Genomic DNA, 26084 nt, shown 5'->3' with positions numbered 1-26084 from the left:
TTTTAATTGTATATTTAAAACATTAGCCACCTTTTTCCTTTGTAGAACTCAAGGTGGCTTACAATATTAATATTATAAAAGCACAATAAAAGACGAAGATGAAGATATTGGATTTATATCCCGCCCTCCACTCCGAAGAGTCTCAGAGCGGCTCACAATCTCCTTTACCTTCCTCCCCCACAACAGACACCCTGTGAGGTGGGTGGGGCTGGAGAGAGCTCTCACAGCAGCTGCACTTTCAAGGACAACCTCTGCCAGAGCTATGGCTGACCCAAGGCCATTCCAGCAGGTGCAAGTGGAGGAGTGGGGAATCAAACCCGGTTCTCCCAGATAAGAGTCCGCACACTTAACCACTACACCAAACTGGCTCTCCTATTATGAAACCCATAAAAGTGACAGTTTAAACATTAGAGGTTACTTGTTATAGTTTCTTGTAAACTTTCCACTTGATAAGCGTACAGTCTTGAGACAGTACTCAGCTTTGTCCCTGTGTTTAAGGTTAAGGTGTTTCCACAAGACCCCTTTTCCTGGTAAGATGATTATCTCTTCTTTAAGATAAATAACCTGGGCCTTTGGCATGTTGAAGGCCTTTTAGTGCCTCTTCAAACTCTTGCCAATCCTTGTCTTCCAGACTGACAGTCTTTATACCCTGGACAATAAGCTTAAAACTGGAGAACTAAAATTCCCTCTCAAGATGTGTTTTACACACAGAAAGACTGTTTAATTTTTGGGAACATTCTCCCACCAGAGCCTCTTCTAGGTTTAAAGCCCCACCACTCTGAGTCTGAAACAGACTCTCCATTTTAGAGACTCTCACAAGCAACAACTCTCTTCTTCATCCACTCTACAACTGCCTGACCCCTTTTCTTGACAGCTGCAGTTCCCCAGAATCAGTTCCATTAGCTGTCACTCATATGCATTTCTTTAAGCATGCATATGCTGTCACACCTATATTTTCTATTATTTCAATCCCAAAGTCTTTGCTTTTCTGTAAATATTTAATAGATTCTATGTCCTAGGAATTCCTTTTTCTGAGCAGCTATGTGACTGTAAATCTGATGACTTGCACAGTATTTTGCACTTTATAGATTACAATAAATATAATTTGGGTCACAATATATGGATTACAATCTGTATTAAAAATTGAGTTGTGCCAGAAAACAAGAGGTTGTAGCAAGATTAGCAGATATTGATCCACATGTGACTGGCAGTTGCAAAACCTTTGTCTAACAGTTAATGGTATCATTTCCCAATGTAAAATTTTGTATTTTTGTTTTCCATATCGTGTATCTATGTTCTAATTGTCTGTATATTAATATAATCCTTTTGTATGCTTATAACCTGTTGGTCTTCAAACATTAATAAATGAGACAGTCCTAAATAGCTGCCTCATTAAGATCGAAAAGGGGGCTATAGGTGCACCTCCCCAGCGAAGTTCTATAATTGTGGGGCTGCCACAGAAAAGACCTTTTGTGCACCCACAAACCCAGCCTCTTTAATTGGTAGGTCAGGAGGACATTGTAATCTTAACTCTCAGGCAGGAACATATGGGAGATGCCAAACCGTGTAGGGCTTTAAATGAGGTAACTTGCAGTGCTTAACAGTGAAAAGACCATGATCCTACAAGGGAATTTCTCTGCTTATAATCTGACCATCAAAAGTCAGCCAAATCAGATTCTACACAGGTTCTGGAAGCTAAGGAACAGAACCTCATTAAATAAAAAAGGTGGAGGGAGTGCCACAGCTCTCAGGCTGTGTAGTCAAGCCAGTCTATTGCTCATGATATGCAGAACAAAGCAGTGTTGTCGAAAGGCTGGGTTTTTTTTCTGTGTTAAATGCTGGTATGAAAGTTATTCTTCAACCATATCGCTTTCAAACTATTGTATTGGTGTTATGGCAAAAAAAAAAAAAAGGCTGCACTTTGTATTGTGCCTAAGCTGTAATAAATTCTAGTGTTATAGTTCAATACGTTGTTGGTGGCCTGCTCCAGTAGGTGGACAAGGCAGTCTTTGCTAGTAGCTCCTGAACTACTATCCTTTCTGCAGTGTGTACAGACTATCAAATCCAAAGCTGAGATGTATAAACCTCACTTTTAAAGGATTAATTTGTCTATTGGGAAAGCTACTAAGTTATTAACTATTTGTTATAAAATAAGCAAGTCTTTCAGTGTGTCCAGTTCAACTGATAAAATCTGCAAGCTCTGCCCACTCTGAATGATGGAATGTGTTGCTATGACAGCCCAGCCCACTTCCCTCTCTCAGAGGCAAGATTTTGTTTTTCTTTCCCTTTATTGGCTGAACTGCTCAAGTAACTCTTGCTGCCCCACCCTATCACAGTAGTATACTTTGGCTGTTGGCTCAGTCCAGGAACTGGAGGGAAAGATCGCTCTGAGTCTCTGATTCAGGGAGAAGGGCGGGGTATAAATCTGCAATTCTTCTCAAGCACGCGCTTTAACTTAAATAGCACTTAAAGCATTTTTAGATTCAAAAATAACAAAATATTTTATTTAGAGGGGAAAGGTGAGGTAAAATTAAGGGTTGAAATTTCTGAGGTAAAACCAGTACATGCACAAACTTAGTTCTTATGTTTCAGGCTAATAAGTTTAAGCTTTTCACAGTGACTTAAATTTTTATGAGAGGCTTTTGTTCCAGTGTTTCCCCCAAACAGTTCAGTACACTTTTGAGTATTCTCCAGCTCTTTTTGGATTCCAGAAGGCTGGTACAGTCTTTCCAGTAGTCAAACCCCTTATCTTGAAGCACCAGTACTAATCTTAAGTTTTTAACTGACTCTTAAGGTCGCTTATGGCAGCTTCCAACCACACCACACCAGGGATCTCTGCACTCTTCAAAGCTAATTCCCTGCTTGACTGGATAGGGATTTCCTTTTTTTCTCTAGCTCTATCTCCTTTCCTTGGGTCAAATGGGAGTCTTTGCCTACTTCCCCAACTTCCTGGCTAGCTTTCCCCGAGTTCTCCACCTGCATTAAATTGCTCTCAGTTAAAGTTGAAGTCCGAAATTGTCAGTACTTTACTCTTATCAACTAGTACTGAAATCAGACTCGACTCAGTCAAGGCAGAAATGTGACTGATTCTCTTCTCAGCACACACACTCAAGTATTTCTATGTTCAGCTGATGCCAACCAGTCAGATTGCTTGGAGCAGCCTGTCACTCAAGGCTGCTTCTGTGAATTAACCCTTCATAGTCGTTCAGCTGTTTGTACAGTACTTCCAAGCTTTTAAAAAACTGCAAGGTCTGTCACAGTTGTTTTCAACCCCAACAGCTCACATGAAGTTATGAGCCTCAAATAAAATAAATAAAATCCTTGACTCTAATAGTGGTTCCAAATTCTGCATTTCTTTGAGATGTACTGTGTTCATCGTGTAGACAGAGCTTGAGCTTTTGGAGCAGTTGCTCTTTGTGTATGCACAACACTGTAATTTTATGAACACACTCCATACACCTGTGCTAGCAAAAATGTATGTCAACAATATGTTGCATCTTTGTGTGATGCAGAAATGCTTGGAGGCCAGCTCTGTATGTTCTGCTGGTAGGAGAAACTCAGTAAGGTGGTAACTGCTGAAAGAGTCACTAACCCTTTATTTTAAATGCTTCCCTATTCACACAACAGAAAATCTTGCATTCTAAACTGCACAACAGTATTACTAACCTGCTTTTGCTCAACATATCCCATTCTGTAGCCCTACTGCCAATCTACAAAGGGGTGTCTGCAGGCACCTGAAAAGACACCAGAGTGCTTAAAGTTGTCCCTTTTATGTATGTTTTTAAGTGTAGGATAGTTGTTCTAACCCCCCTTCCTTGACCACTGAAAAAAACCCAATCCCAAAATAGATGTCCCACCCATTTCTTTAGTAGTTTACCTGCAGATATTAAAGATCGAAAAATTCCTTTCAAGCACATTCAGAACCTACAGCCTTTGCTTTACCCATCTTTCATTATTTTGTTATTTGCTCTGAGCATCTGGAATAGAACAGATTTTAAGTTACTCAATTATCAAGTTCCACAATGCCTTCAAATGTCCCCAAGTTTAAATACAGCTCCATGCAAACAATTCACTTTTAATCCATCCTTTACATGAACAACTTACTATCACTTGACAATCTGAAATTTAAGAATATGTATCTGAATAGCCAGGATGAAATATATTGTAATGCAACACCGTTCTCCTTGAATAGGATTAATGATGTGATAGCAGGCAAGAGGTATTCCTTCTCTGAGAACCTTTTAACCACAAACCATCAAGATGTATGATAGCATATGTCTAAAGAGCAGTGCCCTTCATTTACTGCTGCAAGTTATGTATAGCCAGACTCTTAAAAGAATCTCAATGGAAGCTCTTTAGAGTAAGCCTCTTCACCATGAATGAAAGTTACATGAAATTATACTCTATTATACCAGAATTTGTAAGAAACATGCTGATAGAAGAAAACTTCACTAAAAGGATTGTTTGTACAGATGAGAATTAAGGATGAATCCTAGCAATAAGCAGCTGTCCAAGAAAAAAAAATGATGACTTGGCTATTAAGAAACTGGTGGAATATCAAGTTGAACATGAAAGAATCTGAAACTTCACTCAGTTGTCTTTTATTGCTTCTAAATTACAAACCCAGTGATGTATTTTTCTGAGTCCTAAGAATAGAAAGGAAGATGTACCACATGCAAGAGTAGGCAACACATAGTATAGAAATATGACTATATTCCTTATTTACTGGATGTGGAAAGCATGTGCTGAGATAATTATAACATGTTCTACATTCTGCAACACCATCTTTTTTTATTACAATAGTGTCATTTCTTACTGAAGGCCCCCAACCATATTCTTAATGGCTACAAGCAGCTGTAAGGGGTGTACATTCACATCTACCTGAACCAAAAATATACCCACAAATTATCTTCTCAGTATTTTTTTTAGATGTTTCAGCTTCCCAAATGTATTTGTGTTTTCTTGGAAAAACCAAAGAAAATCCTGGATATATTCAGATCTGAAAACAGCTGTTTGTTGGGCAGGCTTATACAGTCCCTTTAAATTTTACAGGTTTAAAACAGGCTGCAAGAGAAGTCAGCCCAAGATCAACTTGGTTGGTGGGGAGCTGAGAGCTCCCCGCCAGCACAGCTCCGCACTGCCCTCTCCTGCTACCCAGTTTAACCCAGTTCTGTGTTTGCCTTCTCCTCCCACCTGGTTTTAAACAAGGCAGCAGGAAGGGCTGCCCAGCTGGGATCAGCTGTGCCCACTGGTGGCCTATTGTTCCCCGGTGGCAGAACTTGGCTTAAATCAGGAGAGGCCAAGTAAGTCTCAGGATTGGGCTGTTTTGTTTTTTTTTACTGGCATTTTCCAGTTCTGGTCCATTGGATCCCAAAATTTTTGGTATTTCTGAGATTTTTTGGGGAATCTTGAATTTTTTAAAGGTCCAATAGACCTGAACAGAAAAATACTGGTAAAAAAATTGCACACCCCTAGTAGCTGTGATGAACTTGAAAGAAAGATAATAAACTTCTCACAAGGTATAGGAATCCACAATAATCACATATACTTATACCTCAAGTTGCACTACATTAGGTGATGCAGGTTTAACTTGCCAGAGTAGAAATACTTTGACCAGATTTTTACAGATAAAACAAGCACCAATTCCCAGTTTGGTAGCAATTTTGAAAATGTTTATGAGACTATGGCACCATGAAGCTGAAATCATTCTCAGATAACAATTTTATTTTAAACATTTCTGTGAAATTGCACTATCACCTATTACATTATTTTAGTAACGGTACTGAGATATTAAGTATGTAAACTTAAATTGTTCTTAAAAACCTATTATGAAGAAAACAACTCTGCTGACCATTTTCATTTAAAGCAAAAAGAACATTAGTCCCTATGCGCTTTTTACCTGTATGTAAATAGGCTGATTTCCTGAAAACTTTTAAAGTCCACATACCAAAGTGACAGAAATGACCCCAACAGACCTTTCCCTTCTATTTCTTTGGCTGTCATCCACAGCTATTCTTCTATTTCATGTACTTTAATTGTGCATCCTATAATTTTCCAACTAAACATGCTTAAGGATTAATAATTACAGTAAATAAAGTGTGGGAATATGGTTAATGTTAAATGATGCCTATTAAAATAAACTGACACTTAGAAATTTACATATTATAGTATACAAAAATTTTAAAAGATATATCATGTTCAAGCAATCCTCACTAAAGAAAGACAATGAGAGCCTTCACAAATTTATACCAGTAGATCCATTGTCCTCTGAGCATGCTGATTTCAAGAAGATCAGTTACTAGTGTTCATATTATGTAATCATCTTTGTTTTGGAATTTCAATTACATTTGTCTATAGCCTCTTATATGCTGTGTCTCATTACATAGGACTATTTATAAACAATGAAACAAAGTATTTTTTTAAAAGTTAAATTTACTAACACTAAACGTTTTTAAAATGTTTTATATTATTCACATTATAAGATATATCTAACTTTTCATACAAGAAGGTTATAAAACTTTGGTTATCTAAAATATTTCAAACAGCTCAGCAATATCACCAGGCTAAAACTATCCCACAAGATTTTTCTATATGTCTAACGTTACCCTGGCTAGGGCTAAACCTGCTGAAGGTGCAGTTTTAATACACACTCCAATTTAATGTGATAAATACTTTTCTTAATTTTAGAAGCCTCAATACACAGGACCTTTTAGTTTAAATTATTTTGGAAAAAATAACTGATCAGCTGATACACTGAATAGTAGCTTACAGCATCTCTCATTAGGAACATCACTGGAACAAAAAGATACAGAAAAAGCTGTTTTTTAAAAAGTAGATCTCCTGAATTATCAAATCAAGAGCCATTCTTTTCTATACTATACTATTATGATGTTCCCCTACAGAAAGAGGGTACATAAGGTAGCTAAAATGCATTAAAACCTCTTTAATAAGTTTTATTTGTCCCAGAAAAGAATCCAATTGTAAATTAAAATTCAAACAGCACCCCTATATCACCAATCTACTCTGTTAACTGCTGCAATCTGGAATTCTGTTCTGTTGTAGTGTGTTTAAACTTAATTGGTTTCATCTAAAGATAAAATAGTTTTGCTTTACAAAATCAGTTATCTATTGTTGTCCCATAGTATTTTGTTAAATGCAACATTCTGGTTTTCCTACATATAATCAAATGATATCAACATACAGATGTTCGCTTTCATTCAGTTAAATGATCAAATTTAATAACACAAATAGTATTTCTCACTAAGAAATATAACATGTAAATTATATAGTATACAAATCCCATGCATTTCCAAGCCAAGTCAGTTAGGAACACGTTTACTGGAAGACAAAAATTATCCTGATACTGTGAGGTTGAGGAGGCTTAGGTTCAACGAAAGTAAATATCATAAAGAACAAAATTCATCTGAATGGCCAAGGCAGGCTTAATTTTGTTGCATGAGAATGAAGATTTGCTGCCATCCCATTCAATCAATACATAATCCGTGAGACAACAAAGGGGATTCCCATTGTCATTGTCTTCATCTGCAGCTGATCATCACCAGCACTAGCAAGGCAGTAGCTTGCGCAGTTATCTCCACAGCGGGCAATGTCACAACCCGACCAACAGCACAAACTACTACCTCAGCCAGGACCATGGTGTACTACCTACTACCTCAGCCTGACCCATTCTGCAAAAAAAGGGAAAAAAAGATAAGGCTGAGCAGGAAAGCTCAACCCAAACCGAAATTAAGAGAGACTGAGGAGAGCCGTAGAAACGGTGTTCAATTCCTCCAACGATCCTTTTGCCTCCTTTATCTGCAGCAGACATCAGCCAGGCTCCTCTTTGCCAAGGCTGAGAAGAGGCGAAGAGGGAACCCCGCCCAGATCCCTCAAGCGTTGCCCTTTTCCTTGCATGACCTGAAGCTGACGTTAACCGCTTCGCTCATGAGACCCATTACAGGCCCAGCTGAAGTAACAAGGAGCTTGAATTGTCCACCAGCGAACAGCTCCGCCGACGAGGAGGCGGAGGAGGAAAAAAGCAGCGGCGGGCGAAACCAAACGCCCTCAACCCTCTCTCAGGGCCTCCCTCTGCAGCGCCGGGTGGGCGCCTTCGGGGCTCGGGCACGCGCACGTATCCACCCCACCCCGCCAACGGAGACTCTTTCTCTCTCTCTCTCTCTCTCACACACACACTCTCTCTCTCTCGACTGCAAATCTGGCCCGTTTTCCATCTCCCTCCTCAAGAGGGCGGCGAGAACAGGAAAAGCAGACGTGCGCGACAGGGTAGAAGTGCGCAGTTTAGCAAAAGGCTTTAAGGCGCCCTTTCAAGCCCCCGTGCGTCGTATCCGCTAGACGCCACCTTCCCCCCTCCTCAGCTCGAAAACGGAAAGACGCTCGCAGAAGCCACGCCGCCACCGACCACGACTGCGCATATCCCCGCCCCTCGATTTCCTCTTCCTCACGGTAGCGAAAGCACCTCCCTCTCCCGCGGGTCCCAAATGAAAGACTTTCTATCTCATCATGGTTCCCGCCCTTTTCGAGACTCCGCGGTGGGTCCCTCCTCCTTACAAGGAGAATCGTAGCACCTACCTACTCCCTCCCTCCCTGGGATATATCCCTGCGCGAGACTGTGGCCAATCCCTAGAGATCAGTCCGGCCGGAAAGCCCAAAATAGAAGGGGAGGGAGAAAGGACAACGCGCGGGGAAACGACGCTCGCTTTGTACATGTGACTATGCCTGCGTATCGCTCATCCTGCCGTCGCCATCTTGAATGAAAAGAAAAAGACCCGGGTAGGGAAATAGGTCGCAACTTCGTATTCGTCTACCAGTTTGGAGCGCGAAGACAGCATGCCGCTCTCGCTTCGTGGGTGGACAGGCAACGCTTTTACCCTCCAGGAAATAACGGGGGGGGGGGGAATGTCTGTATGAAGACTACTGGGAAATGTAGTCTGCCTTCAGCGAAGTTTCACACGGAGTGACGGCGCTGATTGTCGGTTCAGCCGCCAGCTATACGTTAAGTAGTTCCGGCATTCGCCGCTTTGATTTCATGAATAAAGACCGCGTCAAGTATTGAGGCGTACGGGAAAGTATCCCGGATACAGTTTTGGGAAAAAAAAAAATTCTAAATGATTAACAATTTTAAGATATAGTCAGGTGGGTAGCCTGTTGGCCTGGTCTGGAGCATCGGAACACGGTTTGAATATAGTGACATCTTTAAGACCAACAAAGTTTAATTCTAGGTGTAAGTTTTCCTGTGCTTACGCTGGATCTCAAAAGTGCCACTGAACTCAAACTTTGTTCAGCATTTTGAAGATTATACTGTTAACTACCCAATCGCTAAGAGATATTAGGAGACAGCAGCGGCAGCCACCGCAGAAGACGTCCTGCGTCAGAGAGAGGCTTTACGGAAGGTAGCACCCAGATCATGTAAGCACTTTAAAGGCGACCAGAATGTCTTGAATTGGGCTTGGAAACAATTTGAATAGACAGAGCACGACGTGTCGACAAATGAGCGGCAACATTCCAACCGGTCTCCCAAGGGCAAGTCCTAGGGTTGCCAACTCCAATTCAGGAAATATCTGGGGACTTTGGGGCTGGATCCAGGAGCAAGATTGCCACAACCATAATTGAACTCGAGAGTTCTGGCCATCACATTTAAAAGGACGGCACACCATTTAAATGCCTTCTCTCCCTTTTAAATGCCTTCTTTTGAGGCCCATAGAATTGGACCCCCTGGTCTAATACTTTTGAAACTTGGAGTGTATTTTGGGAGAGGCATTGGATGTTATGCTGAATTTGGTGCCTCTACCTCAAAAAACAGCACCCCCCCCCATACCTGCAGATCAATTATCCATTATACCCTATGTGAATCAGTCTCCATAGGGAAGACTGGAGTGCCCAGCAGACATTTCCCTTTCCCCCTGCTTTCTGATGACCCTGAAGTAGGGGAGAGGGCCTCCAAACTGGGGGATCCTTTGCCCCCACCTGGGGATTGGCAACCCTAACAAGTCCAGGTAGAGCACTCTTAGTGATAGATAAGTTTGAAAGAGATCCAAGGTATGAAGGATGGTAGTTTGGCTGAAGTTGGTATAGGCAGCAGGAAAACCCATCAAAACTTTTGACTCAAAAGCCTGTTCGCTCAGAAAAATTGCCTATTTCTGATAGGGCTTGATTCCAAATAAGTATGCCAGGAACCCTAGCATAGGTTTACAAGGACAGTTCTAGACAAAGTTACCACCTGTCTGTCTAAGGGTTAGGTCTGTTGGGGATTACAATTGTGGTCACCCTCCCCGTAGAGTTGCCTGGTCTGTGCTGGAAAATACGTGGAGACTTTGGGGGTGGATCAAGGAGAGGGTGGGGTTTGGGGAAAGGAGGGACCTCAGCATGGTACAATGCTGTAGGGTCCACCCAGGGCTGGCACATGAAAGTAGATCAAGTAGGAGGCCGCTTGGGGCGCCGTCTGGCCTAGGTGCGCCATGAGGCGCCCCTGTCCCACACCTGCTGCCTTCCAGACTTTGCTAAGGCCTCTCAGGGCTGGGGAGACCACGGCGAAGGGGGGGCATGGCAGCACACATGCTCAAAGTGCGCTGCCTTCTGGACTTCGCTGAGGCTCGGGAAACCTTAGCTAAGTTGGGGGGGGGGGTGTGTGACGACATGTTAGTGACATCATCAGGGCACGAGAGAATATACTCCAGGGTGGGAGCAGAGAAATAGGGCCTGGGTCCACACTTCAAAGCAGCCATTTTCTGCAAGGGAGCTGCTCTCTGCCAGCAGATCAGCTGTAAAAGCGGGAGATCTCCAGGCCCCACCTGGAGGCTGGCAACCCTACCACCAACCTTGCCATCTTGCAATGATGGTGTGCTTATTAAGGTGACTGCTCTTGGATGTGAAGAAATACAGGGTAGTATGTCATCAGTGTTCTCTAAAATGAAGTGTCTCATTCAGGGACAGCATATCAGTGCATTGGTAGAGCCTTTCATAAGAACATAAGAGAAGCCATGTTGGATCAGGCCAACGGCCCATCAAGTCCAACACTCTGTGTCACACAGTGGCAAAAAATTTTATATACACACATACACTGTGGCTAATAGCCACTGATGGACCTGTGCTCCATATTTTTATCTAAACCCTTCTTGAAGGTGGCTATACTTGTGGCCGCCACCACCTCCTGTGGCAGTGAATTCCACATGTTAATCACCCTTTGGGTGAAGAAGTACTTCCTTTTATCCGTTTTAACCTGTCTGCTCAGCAATTTCATCGAATGCCCACGAGTTCTTGTATTGTGAGAAAGGGAGAAAAGTACTTCTTTCTCTACTTTCTCCATCCCATGCATTATCTTGTAAACCTCTATCATTTCAGAGCTCCTCAAGGTTAGTAGAGGCCCAGGTTAATAGAGGCATCACTGGCCTATTTATGTGCAGCTGTGCCCATTAAAGATATTGCCTGTCCATATCTAATTGAACTATGTTTAAAATGCTTCCACCACAGAGATGAACAAACAGCACCATTTGTCATATTTCTACATTCAAACAGTATGCTGTGAATGCCATACCCATGCTTTCTAATGCTTGAATTAGTCTTGAGGTCAAGATGTCCTTGATACCGGTACACATTGCTTTTATTAACTTTGCAGAAGGTTTATCCTTGATCTCATCATAGAGAATAGGACATACCAGAGCACACATGCAGTTCCTCAGAGATGAATACCTTAACCCAGCAATGGCATGTGGAGATTTGAATTCTGATGTGAGTGTTGCAAGAACCTCCCATATATTTCACTGCAATGGCTAATTCTCTGTGCCCATTGCTACCCTGTTGTGCAGTTGGAGCTTTCCCACACACTATGGCAGCCCCAACAGAAGGGCTCTGGGTTTAACTCAAGGCAAAATTAGAAAATCTTTCCAGTTCTTTAAACATCAAGATAAGAAAATCATAAGCATTTAAGAATATGTGGTATTATAAAATTGTGACAAACGCTTGAGAAACCACATAGAATAAATTCTGTTTTTAGGCTGTGATTCTGAAACAATTCCATAGCAACATTGATGCCCATGTCAAACAAAATAATCCAAACATAAACATTCCTTTACAGCATCCTTCTTGTGGAAACAGCTTACTGATAGAATATTTTCAATATACAGGGGAACGATTATTGGAATTTAAGGAACACGGAATAAGGCATAATATTGGGGTTATATAAAATGTAAGCCAACGAAATGCAGTGCAGTTAAATTATGAAGGAGAAGGTAGGGTTTAAACACGTCTAAAACATCTTAAAAAGAAGAACAAAATGTGTGTAGAACAGCCAGGAGATCCGAAGACTTGCTGGAAGCCACAAGTTCTAGCTTTTAGCATTAGTGAAGATGGAATTGAGGCAACCTTTTCTATATCAAAGTTTGCAGGCAGCTAATTAATGTTGGGCCACAGATTTAGATCAGACAAAAGGAATTCTTCACAACAGTAATTATTGGAAATCATTGCCTCAGGAGGTAGCACCTGCCAGTACTTTAGATGGCTTTCAAAGAGATAGATCCATAGGGGATAAACTTGTCACTGACTGTGAGCCACAGTGACTAAATTGAACTTGTGTGTTCACAGGCAATAGCCCTTGGAATACAGCATGGAGGGAGCAGCAACAGAGGATACTTTGGCTTCTGCCTTGGTTGTAGGTCTTTGTAGGATACCTGGTTGGCCACTGTGAAATAAGATGTTAGACAAGGTGGAACATTAGTCTGATCTGGCATGGCTGTTTTCATGTAGATTTACTTCGAGGGTTACTGAATGCCTCTGAAACATGATAGTTTTTTTTTCTTAGTGCATTTTAATGCCTTGATTATTGTTTGGATTCTCTGATACACTCCTCTTACTACTACTTTGCAAACAGTCTGGGAGGACTGCATGATCACTGCTGAAACAGGATTTACTGAAGGATGATCAGATCTGTTTTCTTGCTGACCTAAAAATATCAAGACACGTAGAAGACTACAGTTAGTAAAGCAACTATTACTGAAACAAGTATGTAGCTCATCGTCTTGCAAGTGGAGATACTGGAAAGAACTGAGAAAGCGGGACAGGTAGGCACTTGGGTGGAGTTTTTAACACCACTATTTTAGGAAGAGAGGGCAGTATCTAAAACAGAGGTGTCAAACTCATTTGTTGTGAGGGCCAGATCTGACATAAATGAGACCTGGCTGTGTTGGGCTGGGCAGTGTGTGTACCCATTTAAGATTAGGTAGCAGACATACAAAATTTTTAAAGGACACAGACAAACGCAACTAAGTATTTTTTTTAAAAAAACTTAAAAAACATGAAAACATTAGCACTTGTTGGTCTTAAAGGTGTTTTCTTTGAATATCTCTCATGGGATTCAGGGAACTGGGCAAAGGAAGCTCTGGCTTTCTCTCCCCCCCCCCCCGAGGACCAGGAGGAGGAGGAGCTTCAACCAATGAAGAAAATTGAGGTTTTGCTCTGTAGCTCCTGTGTGATTGAGTAAGCCTTGCAAAGCAAGCTGAGATGCAGAAGGAAGCAAGGGAGAGGGAGAAGGAAGCAAACAAGAGCCAGTTGCTTGGGGCCTGATTTGGCCCCCAGGCTGCATGCTTGACATCCCTGATCTAAAATTAGATTATTTATTTGATAACTGGGCCAGTGTTTAGTATATCAAAGAACAAAAGTCAAATATAAGCATGTTAACTTGTGAAAGAAAAAGTAATACTTTAGCAGCTTACATTTGGAGGAGGGGGGGCATGCATCACAATCTGGAAAAAGTTAATGCCAAAATTTATTTTGGTATTTGTTTTGCTAGGAAAAGTTGAAGGCAGCAGGAAACAAGGCAGTCTCAACATGAGATGGATTGACTCAATCAGTGTGCGATTGCAATAAAAAAGGCCAACGCCATGCTGGGAATGATTAGGAAGGGAATTGAAAACAAATCAGCCTGCCCCTGTATAAATCGATGGTGTGGTCTCATTTGGAATACTGTGTGCAATTCTGGTCACCGCACCTCAAAAAGGATATTATAGCATTGGAAAAAGTGCAGAAAAGGGCAACTAGAATGATTAAAGGGTTGGAACACTTTCCCTATGAAGAAAGGTTAAAACGCTTGGGGCTCTTTAGCTTGGAGAAACGTCGACTGCGGGGTGACATGATAGAGGTTTACAAGAGAATGCATGGGATGGAGAAAGAAGTACTTTTCTCCCTTTCTCACAGTACAAGAACTCGTGGGCATTCGATGAAATTGCTGAGCAGTCAGGTTAAAACGGATAGAAGGAAGTACTTCTTCACCCAAAGGGTGATTAACATGGGGAATTCACTGCCACAGGAAGTGGCGGCGGCTACAAGCATAGACAGCTTCAAGAGGGGGTTAGATAAAAATATGGAGCAGAGGTCCATCAGAGGCTATTAGCCACAGTGTGTGTGTGTATATATTTGGCCACTGTGTGACACAGAGTGTTGGACTGGATGGGCCATTGGCCTGATCCAACATGGCTTCTCTTATGTTCTTAATAAAGCTATGACCTCAGTTTTCAAGACCTGAGAATGGCTGTTAATGATAGGACATTTTGGAGGACATTAATTCATAAGGTTGCACTTGGTTACCAGATCAATCTCAACACCAATACTTTTTCATACACAGATTAATCACTACAACCTGCTTTCAGAATAGATGGATATAACCAAGACATTTTAAAGCACTAGGGAATAATTTTAAATAATTTTAAAATTGATTTTCTAGTCATACTTTATATTTACTAAACAGAAGTACATACACACTGAACTACTGAAAGGTGTTACCATCATTTATAGTATGTAGCAGATTTAAGCAAAGCTTTTGCTTATGCAGCCTTTAGAACTCCAGAATTATGTCTGTTGAAGGAAAATGGAAGGAGGAAGAAAGAACTATGAAATTTTTGAGTTTTTATGAATATCAGGGAAAAATAAAACGCCAAGCAGTACCATTTACTTTAACTCTCCAGAAGCAAAAACAGCTAGTTATTCAACCAATTATGTTTCTGAGACATGGAAAATAATATCAAGCCATTTGGTTGGGATGAATTGTGAATATTCATAATTTTGGAGTAAATTACAAGTTTCAGGTAGAATTATGAAATAGGAGTATGATACCATCTAAGTAAACCCAATGGATTTTCTTGGTGGGATGCAGGATATCATTGGCTAGAGCCAACAGAGATGCTTGCTTGTAGTTGTGTTCCCACCTTAAATTTGCATTCACTGAACATGTGGAGGAAAGAGAACCATGCCCACTGGCCCCACATTTCATACATTCAAGGAAAAATGTGAACAGAACCACATGCACACAGGTTTTATACATGCAACAGGGCCTTGTCTTTTATGGGGTTGCATTAATGTATTTCATGGAATTAAGGGGCACGATCACTATTCACTTGTCTTTGCCCACCCCCATATTCAGCGAACGTAACTTGAAGGCAATCACAAAGGCCTTAGGAAATATGGAACAAAGTGCCAGTGACAGGTTGTGCTGAATGGTATTTGGCAGAAGGCCTTGAGTTCAGTTTAAGCAATTAGATGCCAGCTATAGCATGTTCAATAGTACTAAAATTCCATTTTCAAATACATATGTTTTTAAAATATAAATTAAATCTAAAGCAATTATTGATTACAATGTTAAAAGCCTTATTAAAGTTTTAAAACCCAGTTTTCATAATTTTAATTTGTACATTCTTTTGGATAGTCTGGTGTGACAAGAGGTAGAAGTGTGAAGCACAATAAAAAAACTGTCATTGCATTGGAGGCTTGGGGGAGAGAACATGGAGCTCTGCCACACAGAGTGGCTAATGCAGATGCATAGTGTTTGCAACAATATTTATTGTGGTCTAGTAGTCAAAATGTATCTGTAGAATATGCCATCTGCATTGTTTTACTGAAGTCCTAACTCACTTTAGGAAACAACTAGAATTCTGCAGCTGTATAGCATGTGGTGGTATTGTCCAAACTAGAATAAAAATATACATTTAAAACTGCACATTCAACACTGAAAAGGACTCAAAGAAATACTCAGTTCATGGCCCTTCATAGTATAGTAAAGGGAAACAAACAATTTTTCTTTGACAGTTTACTATAATCTCTAAACTATCTTCAAAAATACACTTCTTGGTTTGTATCACACACATTTTATACTCCAAAGAGTAGAACAGTTATTCTTCACTTGAAAAGACATTACAAAACAAAGCACTTAAGATTATTGAAACAATGAACCATACAAGTAAAATATTGCTGATATATGAAATCATCTTGGTTTAGTCATAATTTAACAATACGGACCAATGCCTTTTAAGGCAAAAAACAAAAATGACATAGATGTTTAAAATAGGAAGCCTTTTTAATAAAGCAGAGCTGCCTACAAAAATGGGCCAACAACTAAAACTATTATTTAGTGAGATGAGGTATGGTAGTGTTGGGAGTGCTACATGTATTTTTTCTGTCTATTCAAATTCATTTATGTCAACATGGCAGCTCATAGACTGTTTGCCACTATATTCATATATCCTGTTAGAAGAATTATTATCCATCGGCCACAGATAAGATACATTCAAATATGCCAAAAAAGAAGAAAAATCAACTGCATGATCAGATATGAATGAGCATATCTGCCAACACAGAAGGCAAATTTTAAGTAAAAATGCAAGCATACAACTTTGTATTCATAATAAATACATTTTCACGCTTTTAACATTATCAATGTTTAAAAAGAATTTAAATAATAATGCAACTTTTTTTACATAACTGTACTATTTATTATACACACAAGTACAGTTTCCCTTTGTTTACAAAGGCTGGTTATAGATAATGTGGAATGTTACAGTACCATCTTGCATAAAATTTTAGTACAATTTTGTACTTGAAAAACGGTGCAAAACCACCCAATAAATCCCAATAAACTGAAGTCCCCCCTTAATTACATCATTAACACATACACAACAAGCTGTACATAAGCCCACTTTTCAGTCACCACTTCAAGATAGTGTAGCAAGTACTGTACTCTAAAATTGATTCCACTCAAATCAAAGGCTGGCACTGCTACTTGGCCTGAAACATTTAAGATACAAGCTTGAAGTGATATGAATCACTTAGTTCTTGTTAGTACAGTTTAAAGGTGGTCAATTACTGCTTGCCAAGTATTAGTCACAAGAGATTTTCTTGGAGGCATTTCACATCAGAATAAACATTCTTTTGAAGGTGTACTTTTTCATTCTAAATAAAAAAAATTATTTGGTCAAGACTCTCCATTTTGTACCTTGGATGCTGGTGGGTGCATAAAGTCCTTAAAGGGAATTAAAGCTTCTTTGAGAGCAGAACAGACTTCTGAAGATGAGCAGGTGATACATTCTACTAACGTTGGGTACAAAGCAATAACCTGTGCCCATGTGTTAGCATCAACTGTAAGAAAAAGGCAATATGTAATTTTTCTAGTGCTCTGTTTAAGAAGGAAACAAATTCTAACTGAAACCCAAGAAAAGCAGATTTGTAGCAACTGATGATCCACAGAAAGGTAAGTCCCCTGCCCCAATCTTAATTCAGTCAATAAAAGTAACAGATAGGCAAGGAAGTTGGAAGAAATTGTTCCTGCCTCCCTGATTGGATGGTAGAAACCACGCAGCAAGGTATCTTCCACCTCAGAAGGAGAAATGCTATTCACAATGACAATATGCTGACAATGACTGAATTAAGCATATAAAATACAATAAATGTTTTAAGTGTTTAAATGTGTTATTGCAACTAAGAAGCATGCAAACTTTGTAATTTCAGTTCTCCATTATAGCAACCAGGTTAGAATAATATTTTTTCTTCTATTTTATGAAGAATTACAGAGGATGATTTAAAGCTGTGTATAAATTAAAAGACAGGATGTCATAATTTATCATCTAAGAGCATATTGTACAGAATAATTATACTTATTTTACTTACCATTTTCAGGCTGAGTTTTCTTAAGAGAATCTATGAGTGTACTGACAGCTTTTAAGACAAATATTATTTCTGTGACTTGCTGCCTATAAAGGGGAGGAAAAAAATAAGTTTTCAGATAGTTTTAATCAATGCAGCATTTAATTATCTAAAAATACATTTTAGTAAACCTCTAAACAAAAATCAGCAGTAGGATGGAATACATTGCTCATTTTCAGGACACAGTTCAACATAAAGATTTATTTTATTTATTTATTTATTGCACTTATATCCCGCCCTCCCCAAACGGGCTCAGGGCGGCTTGAAGAAAAAACATCTTCAAGCAAGCAGTAGTGCACAAGACGGACAATGCATTTTTTTGCTGAGATTTGTACTACCATCAAATGGGGTTTTAGTGTTTCTGTCTGACAGAGCAATCTCCATACCAATTTAAAAAAAAAAAGCTTGTGCGAGGATATGGAAGTCTACTGTTCAAAGAAATATCAAAATCCTGTTGAGTGAACACAAGCCCTTCAGCTCATCTGTTCTTTCGATCATTAATTCCAGAGTTCAGAAGTCAAGAAAAGGACTGTTACTATTAAGTGCTTTTCACTAAAACAGCAACTCTCAATTTCACACTAAGTATTATTAATATATAAGATATTATAACCTCTGAATTATCCTTACATTGTTCTTTAAAACACAGTTTACTGCATTACATCTTCTAGAATTGTTAATTTTAATTGCAAATGATAGTTTTAATTGTGTTGGTTTTATTTCTGAATTATGTATTGAACTGTATTGATGTTTTATATTGTAAATTGTAATTTTATATGTTGCAAGCCACTCTGAGCCTATTATTATTATTATAAGCACACTTTACATTTGAAAGTCTAAAAAACTAAACAGTGCGTAAGTGCATACCGTGGAAGGGGACACTTGCCGCTAAGTCTTTCATCTTCTATGTAGCGATACAGTACATCTTGCGATCTTTTTAAGAGAACAGAGAGTGCCATTCGTGAAATGTAACCTTCCTGAGGGGTTGTTACTTTATTACTGAATGAAAACTGAAGCAATGTTTCAAAGCACATCTTAGAAAATTCTTCTCTCATACGAATATCTATTTCTGCTTCTATAAAAAAAAAGAAAAAAAAAGAAGAGTGTTTATAAAAGACAACAATTACAAAAGCCAGGCATATCAGATCACACAGAAAAAAGTAATGAACTTCTATGGTAATATTCTTTATTTTGCACTGTAACACACAAATCTGAACAACAGATCAATAAACTGATTGTCCCCAAATTAACGCAAGCCATTCTTCACGCTTCTTTGTAAACAAATTAATTGCAACTAACCACTTGATTTCAATGGTACTTGCACAACTACTTGCTTTGGGTTAGGTCCCTTGGGTTCCACTGACTTTGAGAAAGGAAAATTGATAATTTCTTCTACAATATTTTTAAACAACATGATATAAATATTGCAACATATTAATTGATCAGTAAGCAACATAGTAAGCAAGATAAGAACATAATAACATCAAAAACCAGTACTTACTGCACATTGGAAAACTGGGCTAAAACAAATGAATTTTAGCAGGAATAAATGTAAAGTTCTGTATTTAGGTAGGAAAAATCCAATGTGTCATTATAGGATGGGGGAGACTTGTCTTGGCAGTAGTATGTGTGAAAAGATCTAGGAGTCTTAGTGGACAATACACTGAACATGAGTCAGCAGTGTGATGCATAGCTAAAGAGGCAAATTCAAATTTGGGCTGCATCAACAAAAGTATAGTGTCCAGATCATGCAAAGTGATGGTATTGTTTTACTGTGCTCTGGTTAGACCTCACCTAGAGTCAGTTTTGGGCACCACAATTTAAGAAGGATATAGAGAAGTTGGAACATGTGGAGATGGTGAGGAGTCTGGAGACCGAATCCTACCAGGAATGGCTGAAGGAGCTGAGTATGTTTAGCCTGGAAAGGAGATTACTGAGAAGGGCTATGATCACCATCTTCAAGTACTTGAAGGACTGTCATATAGAGGATGGTGTGGAGTTGTTTTCTGTTTCCCCAGAAGGATGGACCAGAACCAATGGGTTGCAATTAAATCAAAAGGGTTTTTTGGCTCAACATTAGGAAGAACTTCCTGACAGAGTGGTGCCTTAGTGGAACAGGCTTCCTTGTGAAGTGGTAGGTTCTCCTTTGGAGGTTTTTAAACAGAGACTAGATGGCCATATGAGAGCAATGATGATTCTGTGAACTTGGGGGGGGGGGAGGTATTTGTGAATTTCCTGCATTGTGCAAGGGGCTGGACTAGATGACCCTTGAGGTACCATCTAATTTTATGATTCTGTGACTATAAGCGTATTCAGGATACTGATTAGAAGCGAACGAATATCAGGCTTCTAACTCAGGAAGTGATACATAATAGGTCATTCTATTTCCAACTTTCTAACTGATAAATTCAGGTGGGAAGCCGTGTTGGTCTGAAGCAGCAGAACAAAATTTGAGTCCAGTGGCACCTTTAAGATCAACAAAGTTTTATTCAAGGTATAAGCTGTTGTGCGCAAGTACACTTGGAAGAAGTGTATTTGCCCACAAAAGTTATAACCTGAATAAAACTTTGTTTTTCATAAAGGTGTTGGACTCAAATTTGTTTTCTTAACTGATTATACTCCTCACCCTGTCCCTAGGGTATTTAAATTCTAAATTTCCTATCAGATGAAGGAAAATGTAGCATATTTCTGAATCTACATTTAAAAGTAAATATTCCTTATGTTAAAATGCAAGTCACCACAACCATTTAAAAGAAAAATACAACTACATAAAGTGCATAAAATTGAGAATAAATGGGCTTGTTGTGCTCCCAGTCATTGTGCTCTTCTATGTGTCAATGCCATGGGTATGCACTTACTGCATATGACATACAGTCTCTTCTGACCAATATTTGCTACAACAGGCATGCTTTCGTGTGTCTTTTTACAATACTTTATTGTTCAAGCAACATACCTGTAAATGATGAAGACTGAGAATGTATTGAGCCCTTATTAAGCATAGTCATAATTTGACCAACAAATTCCTTAGGAATAAAGTTTGCATAAGGCAGTATTTCTGTGCTGATGAGCTGTACAACCTGTAAAAGATGAAGCATATGAGGAAGTTCCGGCAAAGAAAGGATCTTGCCACTGGTAATGGTAACACTGCCATGCCCTGGTAACATTTAGATATAATTACTGCAATGTATATGTGAGGTTCTATGTGCCATCCGGTGGGTCTTTACTGGGTAGAAAGGTAACATAACATTTTCTAAATAAAATTATTTAGCAAAAGAACATAAATACGCAGGCAATTCATGCAAACACACAGAATATTATCAGCAAACATTTTCAATAAAACTTGAGTATAAAGAAAATCTTCTCTATAGAAAGCTTCTAGACCAGGGTCCTCCATGTGATAGGCAGGGGCACTATGACACCCACTGACACCTTTCCTGGCACCCAGTGGGCAGGGCCAGATGGGTTTTTGCCCAGCAAGACTTCTGAGTGGCTGTGCAGATTTTAAAAACATTGCTTTGGCAACAGTTGCCACAACAGCATCAAAAATGTCACTATGAGGCAGAAGAAGAAGACCATAGATTTATACCCCACCCTTCTGTATCAGAGTCTCCGAGCAGCTTACAATCTCCTTTATCTTCTTCCCCCACAACAGACACCGTGAGGGAGGTGGGGCTGAGAGAGCTCTCACAGAAGCTGTCCTTTCAAGGACTACTCTTGCAAGAGCTATAGCAGACCCAAGGCCATTCCAGCAGCTGCAAGTGGAGGAGTGGGGAATCAAACCCAGTTCTCCCAGATAAGAATCTGCACACGTAACCACTACACCAAACTGGCTCTGTGGCTGCACCTGCCTATTATGTCAGAATTCCAAAGATGTCTGTAGGCTTAAAAAGATTACGGGACACTGATCTGGGCCAAGTGACCAGTATGTGCATAAACCAAGTGTGTTTGAGATGGGGCATAGAGACAGAGAAATAAAATTGTCATGCAATGACAAAATGTCATGCAAATAGAACACTAATTAATAATAGTGTGCATATAGTAGAAGTGACAAGTACAGTACAGTGGCCAAGTGTGCATATAGCAGAAGCAGGGCCAGCCCTAGGGTGCATGGTGCTCCAAGGCAGACTTACCTCCCGCCATCCCCCTCCACAGCATTGTGCTCACACCCCTCCATGGAGCTGCACCCTGCCCCACTTGAGGGCTGCGGCCCACAGCATGTGGGGGTTCTTCCCTTTCTCCCCAGGCACCTCCCCCCTCCCTTCCCCATTCCAATGCCTGGGAAGGGGTGGTGGACCGCCGCAGCTTCCCAGGCAATTTAAAGGATCGTGATCCAGGAAGGAAGGGGGGGGGGAGGAGGTAGTGGCAGCAGTGGCTGTGCCTACTCTTTTGGCACCATTCCTTCCTGCTGCTACTACTCCAGCTGGCCCTCACCCTGCACTGATACTGATCATACCGGAGGGCCGGCATAGGAGCCGCGAGCCTATGATACTATTTTACCTGCCAATCAGCTGATTGGTGTGTGTTGGGGGCTTTAAATCACCCAGGAAGCCATGGCAGTCCACCGCCCCTTCCCAGACATTGAAATGGTGTGGAGAAGGGAGGGGGGACGAGGCTGGGGAGTGCGGCCCTTAGGTAAATGAGGGATTTGCCTAGGGCATGGGGAGGGGGAAGGGCCAAATTTGGCGCCCCCTGCCCTGCCATAGCCTTAGACAAGTGCTTAGTTGGCCTAATGGATGGGCTGGCCCTGAGTAGAAGTGACAAGTACAGCACATGCAACTGTAGGAAAAACAACCTTAGCATTAACTAAAGATAAAATAAAGGATTGCAGAATACACACATTCATGCTAATAATAAATATTGGTTTTGGTGTTATACAGTTCATCGAATTCATGTTACACTGATGTTTTAATGTTCTGAAACTCCGATACTATTTTTCTGTCATTATTTATAAAGCTTAAATTGCTTCAAATTTAACACAACATAGCAGCAACCCCATTTCTTAAAAGTCTATATCTCAAGTCAGATCTCTAACTTCTTTGATGTCTTAAATAGCTATACCATGCTAGCAAAAATGAATAATATAATGTATTTAAGCTCTATGGTAACAAGAAGTAACAGCTGCTTTATATAAGAGATTTCAAGGCTCATTCTACAAGGTTCCTTAAGAATAGCTTATTTTCCTGGATGCCAATTATTAAAACTTGGAAGGTGTGACATGGTTTATAATATTAAAGGGTTTCTATATTATTGTTAGTATATATGAGGTGAACAGTAGTACCAGGATAAAAATTGCTTCTATTTATCAGAAGACATATTCATAACTATACACATGATGCTATTACCAACCAAGAGGGCATCATTAATACACATGATGTTGACCCAGCTCCATTTTGCGTTTTTCCTCTCCATACCACATATGGGGAGAACTAGTTGCCTTGTTCAAAAGTATTAATTTGTGGTAATGTCTATGCATCAAGTCCAAGCTGCAAGTGCACCCAGGGATATTCTCTGAAGCCCCTTTTCAGCTTGAAAGACCCAAAAGGTAAATGTCTTTGAGAATTAACAGAAGGCAATTAAATCCAAACAAGCATTTTGTTTTCAAGGTGGTCTTTAATGGCTACTCCGAACTGTTAAAAGTATTAGATTCCTAGGCAATAGAATGAACAATTTTTCCAAGGAAATTTAATGTACGATATGACTTCAAGCAAATCCAAGGTGGAAAAAATGGTATGAAATACAAATTTGTACATTTCCATTCCATCTGGACCAATCTCACATTTCAGTGGATATAAAGAGCTGTCAGAAATAGATTTTTCGACATCAAAAGTCAGCCACACTCATCACTGAGTTCTCCCTATGCTTCACTGAAAAAAAAGTTTAAAATAGTACAATCGCATTTTGGTAGCATATATTTCGAGGTTGCTCATACATATAGTAGAAAATATATTCTTACTTCAACATCAATGCTTTCATTTCTCTGAAATTCTTGAATAGAAAGATTATCTGGAGGTGAACTGAAAGACAACATAGAATATAACTGCACTTTTATACGCAATCTAATGTAGAAATTTAAGAGCTGTATGCACAAATACATTTAAAAAGACATTAATTAAAACTGTATGTTTATGATATGGTCAGAGTCTCTGAAATAATAATATAAATAATCAATAAAATGGCAGCTCCCTGAAATTCAGGAAAATAGAGGTGGAAGCGGTGTGGCTATTGTTGGCCAAACCAAATATTAAAACATGACTTTCATGTGCACACACTATATTTGAGTAACCCCTTTATCATCATTCTCGATGGTTTACAGTCCTTCTGTAATTTATTCAGCAAACTAAGTCTACAGTGTTTCTACAAATGGAGAAACAATGTTAAATCTCATCCAATAAACTTATTTTGAACCTGGGATTTGAATTGCTGGATTGTACAGTGGACCAATACAGTCACCAATACAAAGTTAAACCCGAAAGGAAACCAATCTCATTTACATCAGACATAGTATTATGCCCACTATTTCATTTAACACAAATTACTCAGTAGATTCAACTACAAATATGCAAGGACAGAGTAATTAGGCAATTCTAAATATTACATTTTATGAGGGCTTTTTTTGTAGAAAAAGCCCAGCAGGAACTTATTTGCATATTAGGCCATACTCCTGACATCACCATTGCTTAACATGGCTTTTTTGTAGAAAAAGCCCAGTGGGAACTACTTTGCATATTAGGCCACACCCCCTTACACAAAGCCAGTCAGAACTGCATTCCTGCTCAAAAAAAGCCCTGCATTTTATTATAGTGGAAACAGACTAGTATTATTTCACCCTTATTCATTTGGCCAGTTTAGGTTACATTATCTAGTCCAAAACTGGCAGAGTGTAATGGTTTCAGGTAGCTGGAACTGGCAAGAAAATATTTTAGGCAGGAAAACCCACACACAAGGTCCAATGCCATTGCCCTCAAGATTAATTCTGGGATTAACTGAGGTCTGTCTGCCCACACACACCACACTTCCCTGTCACAACACCAAGCACACCTGAGAAAGACGCCAAAGCAATGTTTATTTATTGGCCTGCCAGTGCTTGGAACAATTTACTGTTAGTCACCCTGGATATAGATTATGATTTTGTTTCTGAGGTACCCTCTCCCCTGCTTTGGTAAATCTGATAAGTACCTTTTCTGCCCTTAATACCAATGAAGAGAACAGAGACTAAACAGAACAAGAAAAAGGTTTATTTATGATGGAAAGAGGAGTAAACTGAGCATAGTCAGAACCAACTTTATACCACTGAAGTGTGTGCATGCATATACTTGCTACAAACAACATCTTAAATGTCAAGGCCAGTTTCACAAATAATATTCAATATATTTTATATAAAATGTCTTTAATTCCTTCAGTGTTGCCCTCAAAACATGGTTCTGCACTTTACCTTTTAGTGAATAAAAAGTTTTCAAAAGTGCTGGCTAACTCTGGCCACATGCTGTCAAATTTTCCAGAGGAGGCATGTTGCCTTGCAACTGGCAGTCCAATGGAGAGAACTTTAAGAAGAGATGAAACTGCTAGTTTCCATGTACTTTCTGAAGGGCAAGCATACTTCAAACTAAGTGGCATCCTCAGAGTCTGCAAAAAGAATAGAATTTTATGTTTACACAGATTAACGAACAAGATATTGACATGGTTACTAAAAAGTACAGAGTAGAAGAGTCCCTGAATTTGCCACAATGACTCTTTCTAACAAAACCTTGAAGCCCATCCACAGCAACCTGGGAACCATTAGCCTCCAAGTGGAAAGTATCTGAACTGATCCAGAGGGAAGGCAGTAAGCACAACCATTCCTTCAGAAGATAGTGATCTGACCATGACAAGGGCTAGTTATCCAGCCCTTTACTCAGATGTCTAGCATGGTGCAGGAAGAAAAGGTCTAGTATATACTCTTTTTCATGTGTTGGACCATCACAACCTGAGACAGGCCCATGACAGTGATATGGGTATGAAGCTCTCAGCTTGACAGGGCAGCCTTGGCTTGTATGCTGAAATCCTCAAGGGCAATCATCCCTGGGTTCACAGAAACAAATCTAAGATTATCTCTGTCAGCTCAGTCAGGA

The 26084-nt window shown here is 39.8% G+C and overlaps 1 protein-coding gene across 2 annotated transcripts in view; it reads right to left on the bottom strand.

Moving 5' to 3' along the window:
* Window positions 1-16075: 16075 nt before the first annotated feature.
* Window positions 16076-26084, bottom strand: part of MON2 (MON2 homolog, regulator of endosome-to-Golgi trafficking) — a 131345-nt gene continuing 121336 nt past the window's right edge. For both annotated transcript variants that reach the window (XM_060244981.1, XM_060244982.1), the window contains 6 exons: window positions 25409-25599; window positions 23930-23990; window positions 20930-21053; window positions 18844-19051; window positions 17944-18026; window positions 16076-17415 (listed from right to left, as the gene is read on the bottom strand). In XM_060244981.1, coding sequence (XP_060100964.1) covers window positions 17252-17415; window positions 17944-18026; window positions 18844-19051; window positions 20930-21053; window positions 23930-23990; window positions 25409-25599 — 831 coding nt within the window. In that variant the 3' untranslated portion in view covers window positions 16076-17251. The remainder of the gene's footprint in view (window positions 17416-17943; window positions 18027-18843; window positions 19052-20929; window positions 21054-23929; window positions 23991-25408; window positions 25600-26084) is intronic.

This window comes from Heteronotia binoei, chromosome 8 (genome assembly GCF_032191835.1).
Source record: "Heteronotia binoei isolate CCM8104 ecotype False Entrance Well chromosome 8, APGP_CSIRO_Hbin_v1, whole genome shotgun sequence".
In the NCBI taxonomy this organism is placed as follows: Eukaryota; Metazoa; Chordata; class Lepidosauria; order Squamata; family Gekkonidae; genus Heteronotia; species Heteronotia binoei.
The sequence above is the reverse complement of the archived record's forward strand: the minus strand, read 5'-3'. Positions and strand labels throughout refer to the sequence as shown.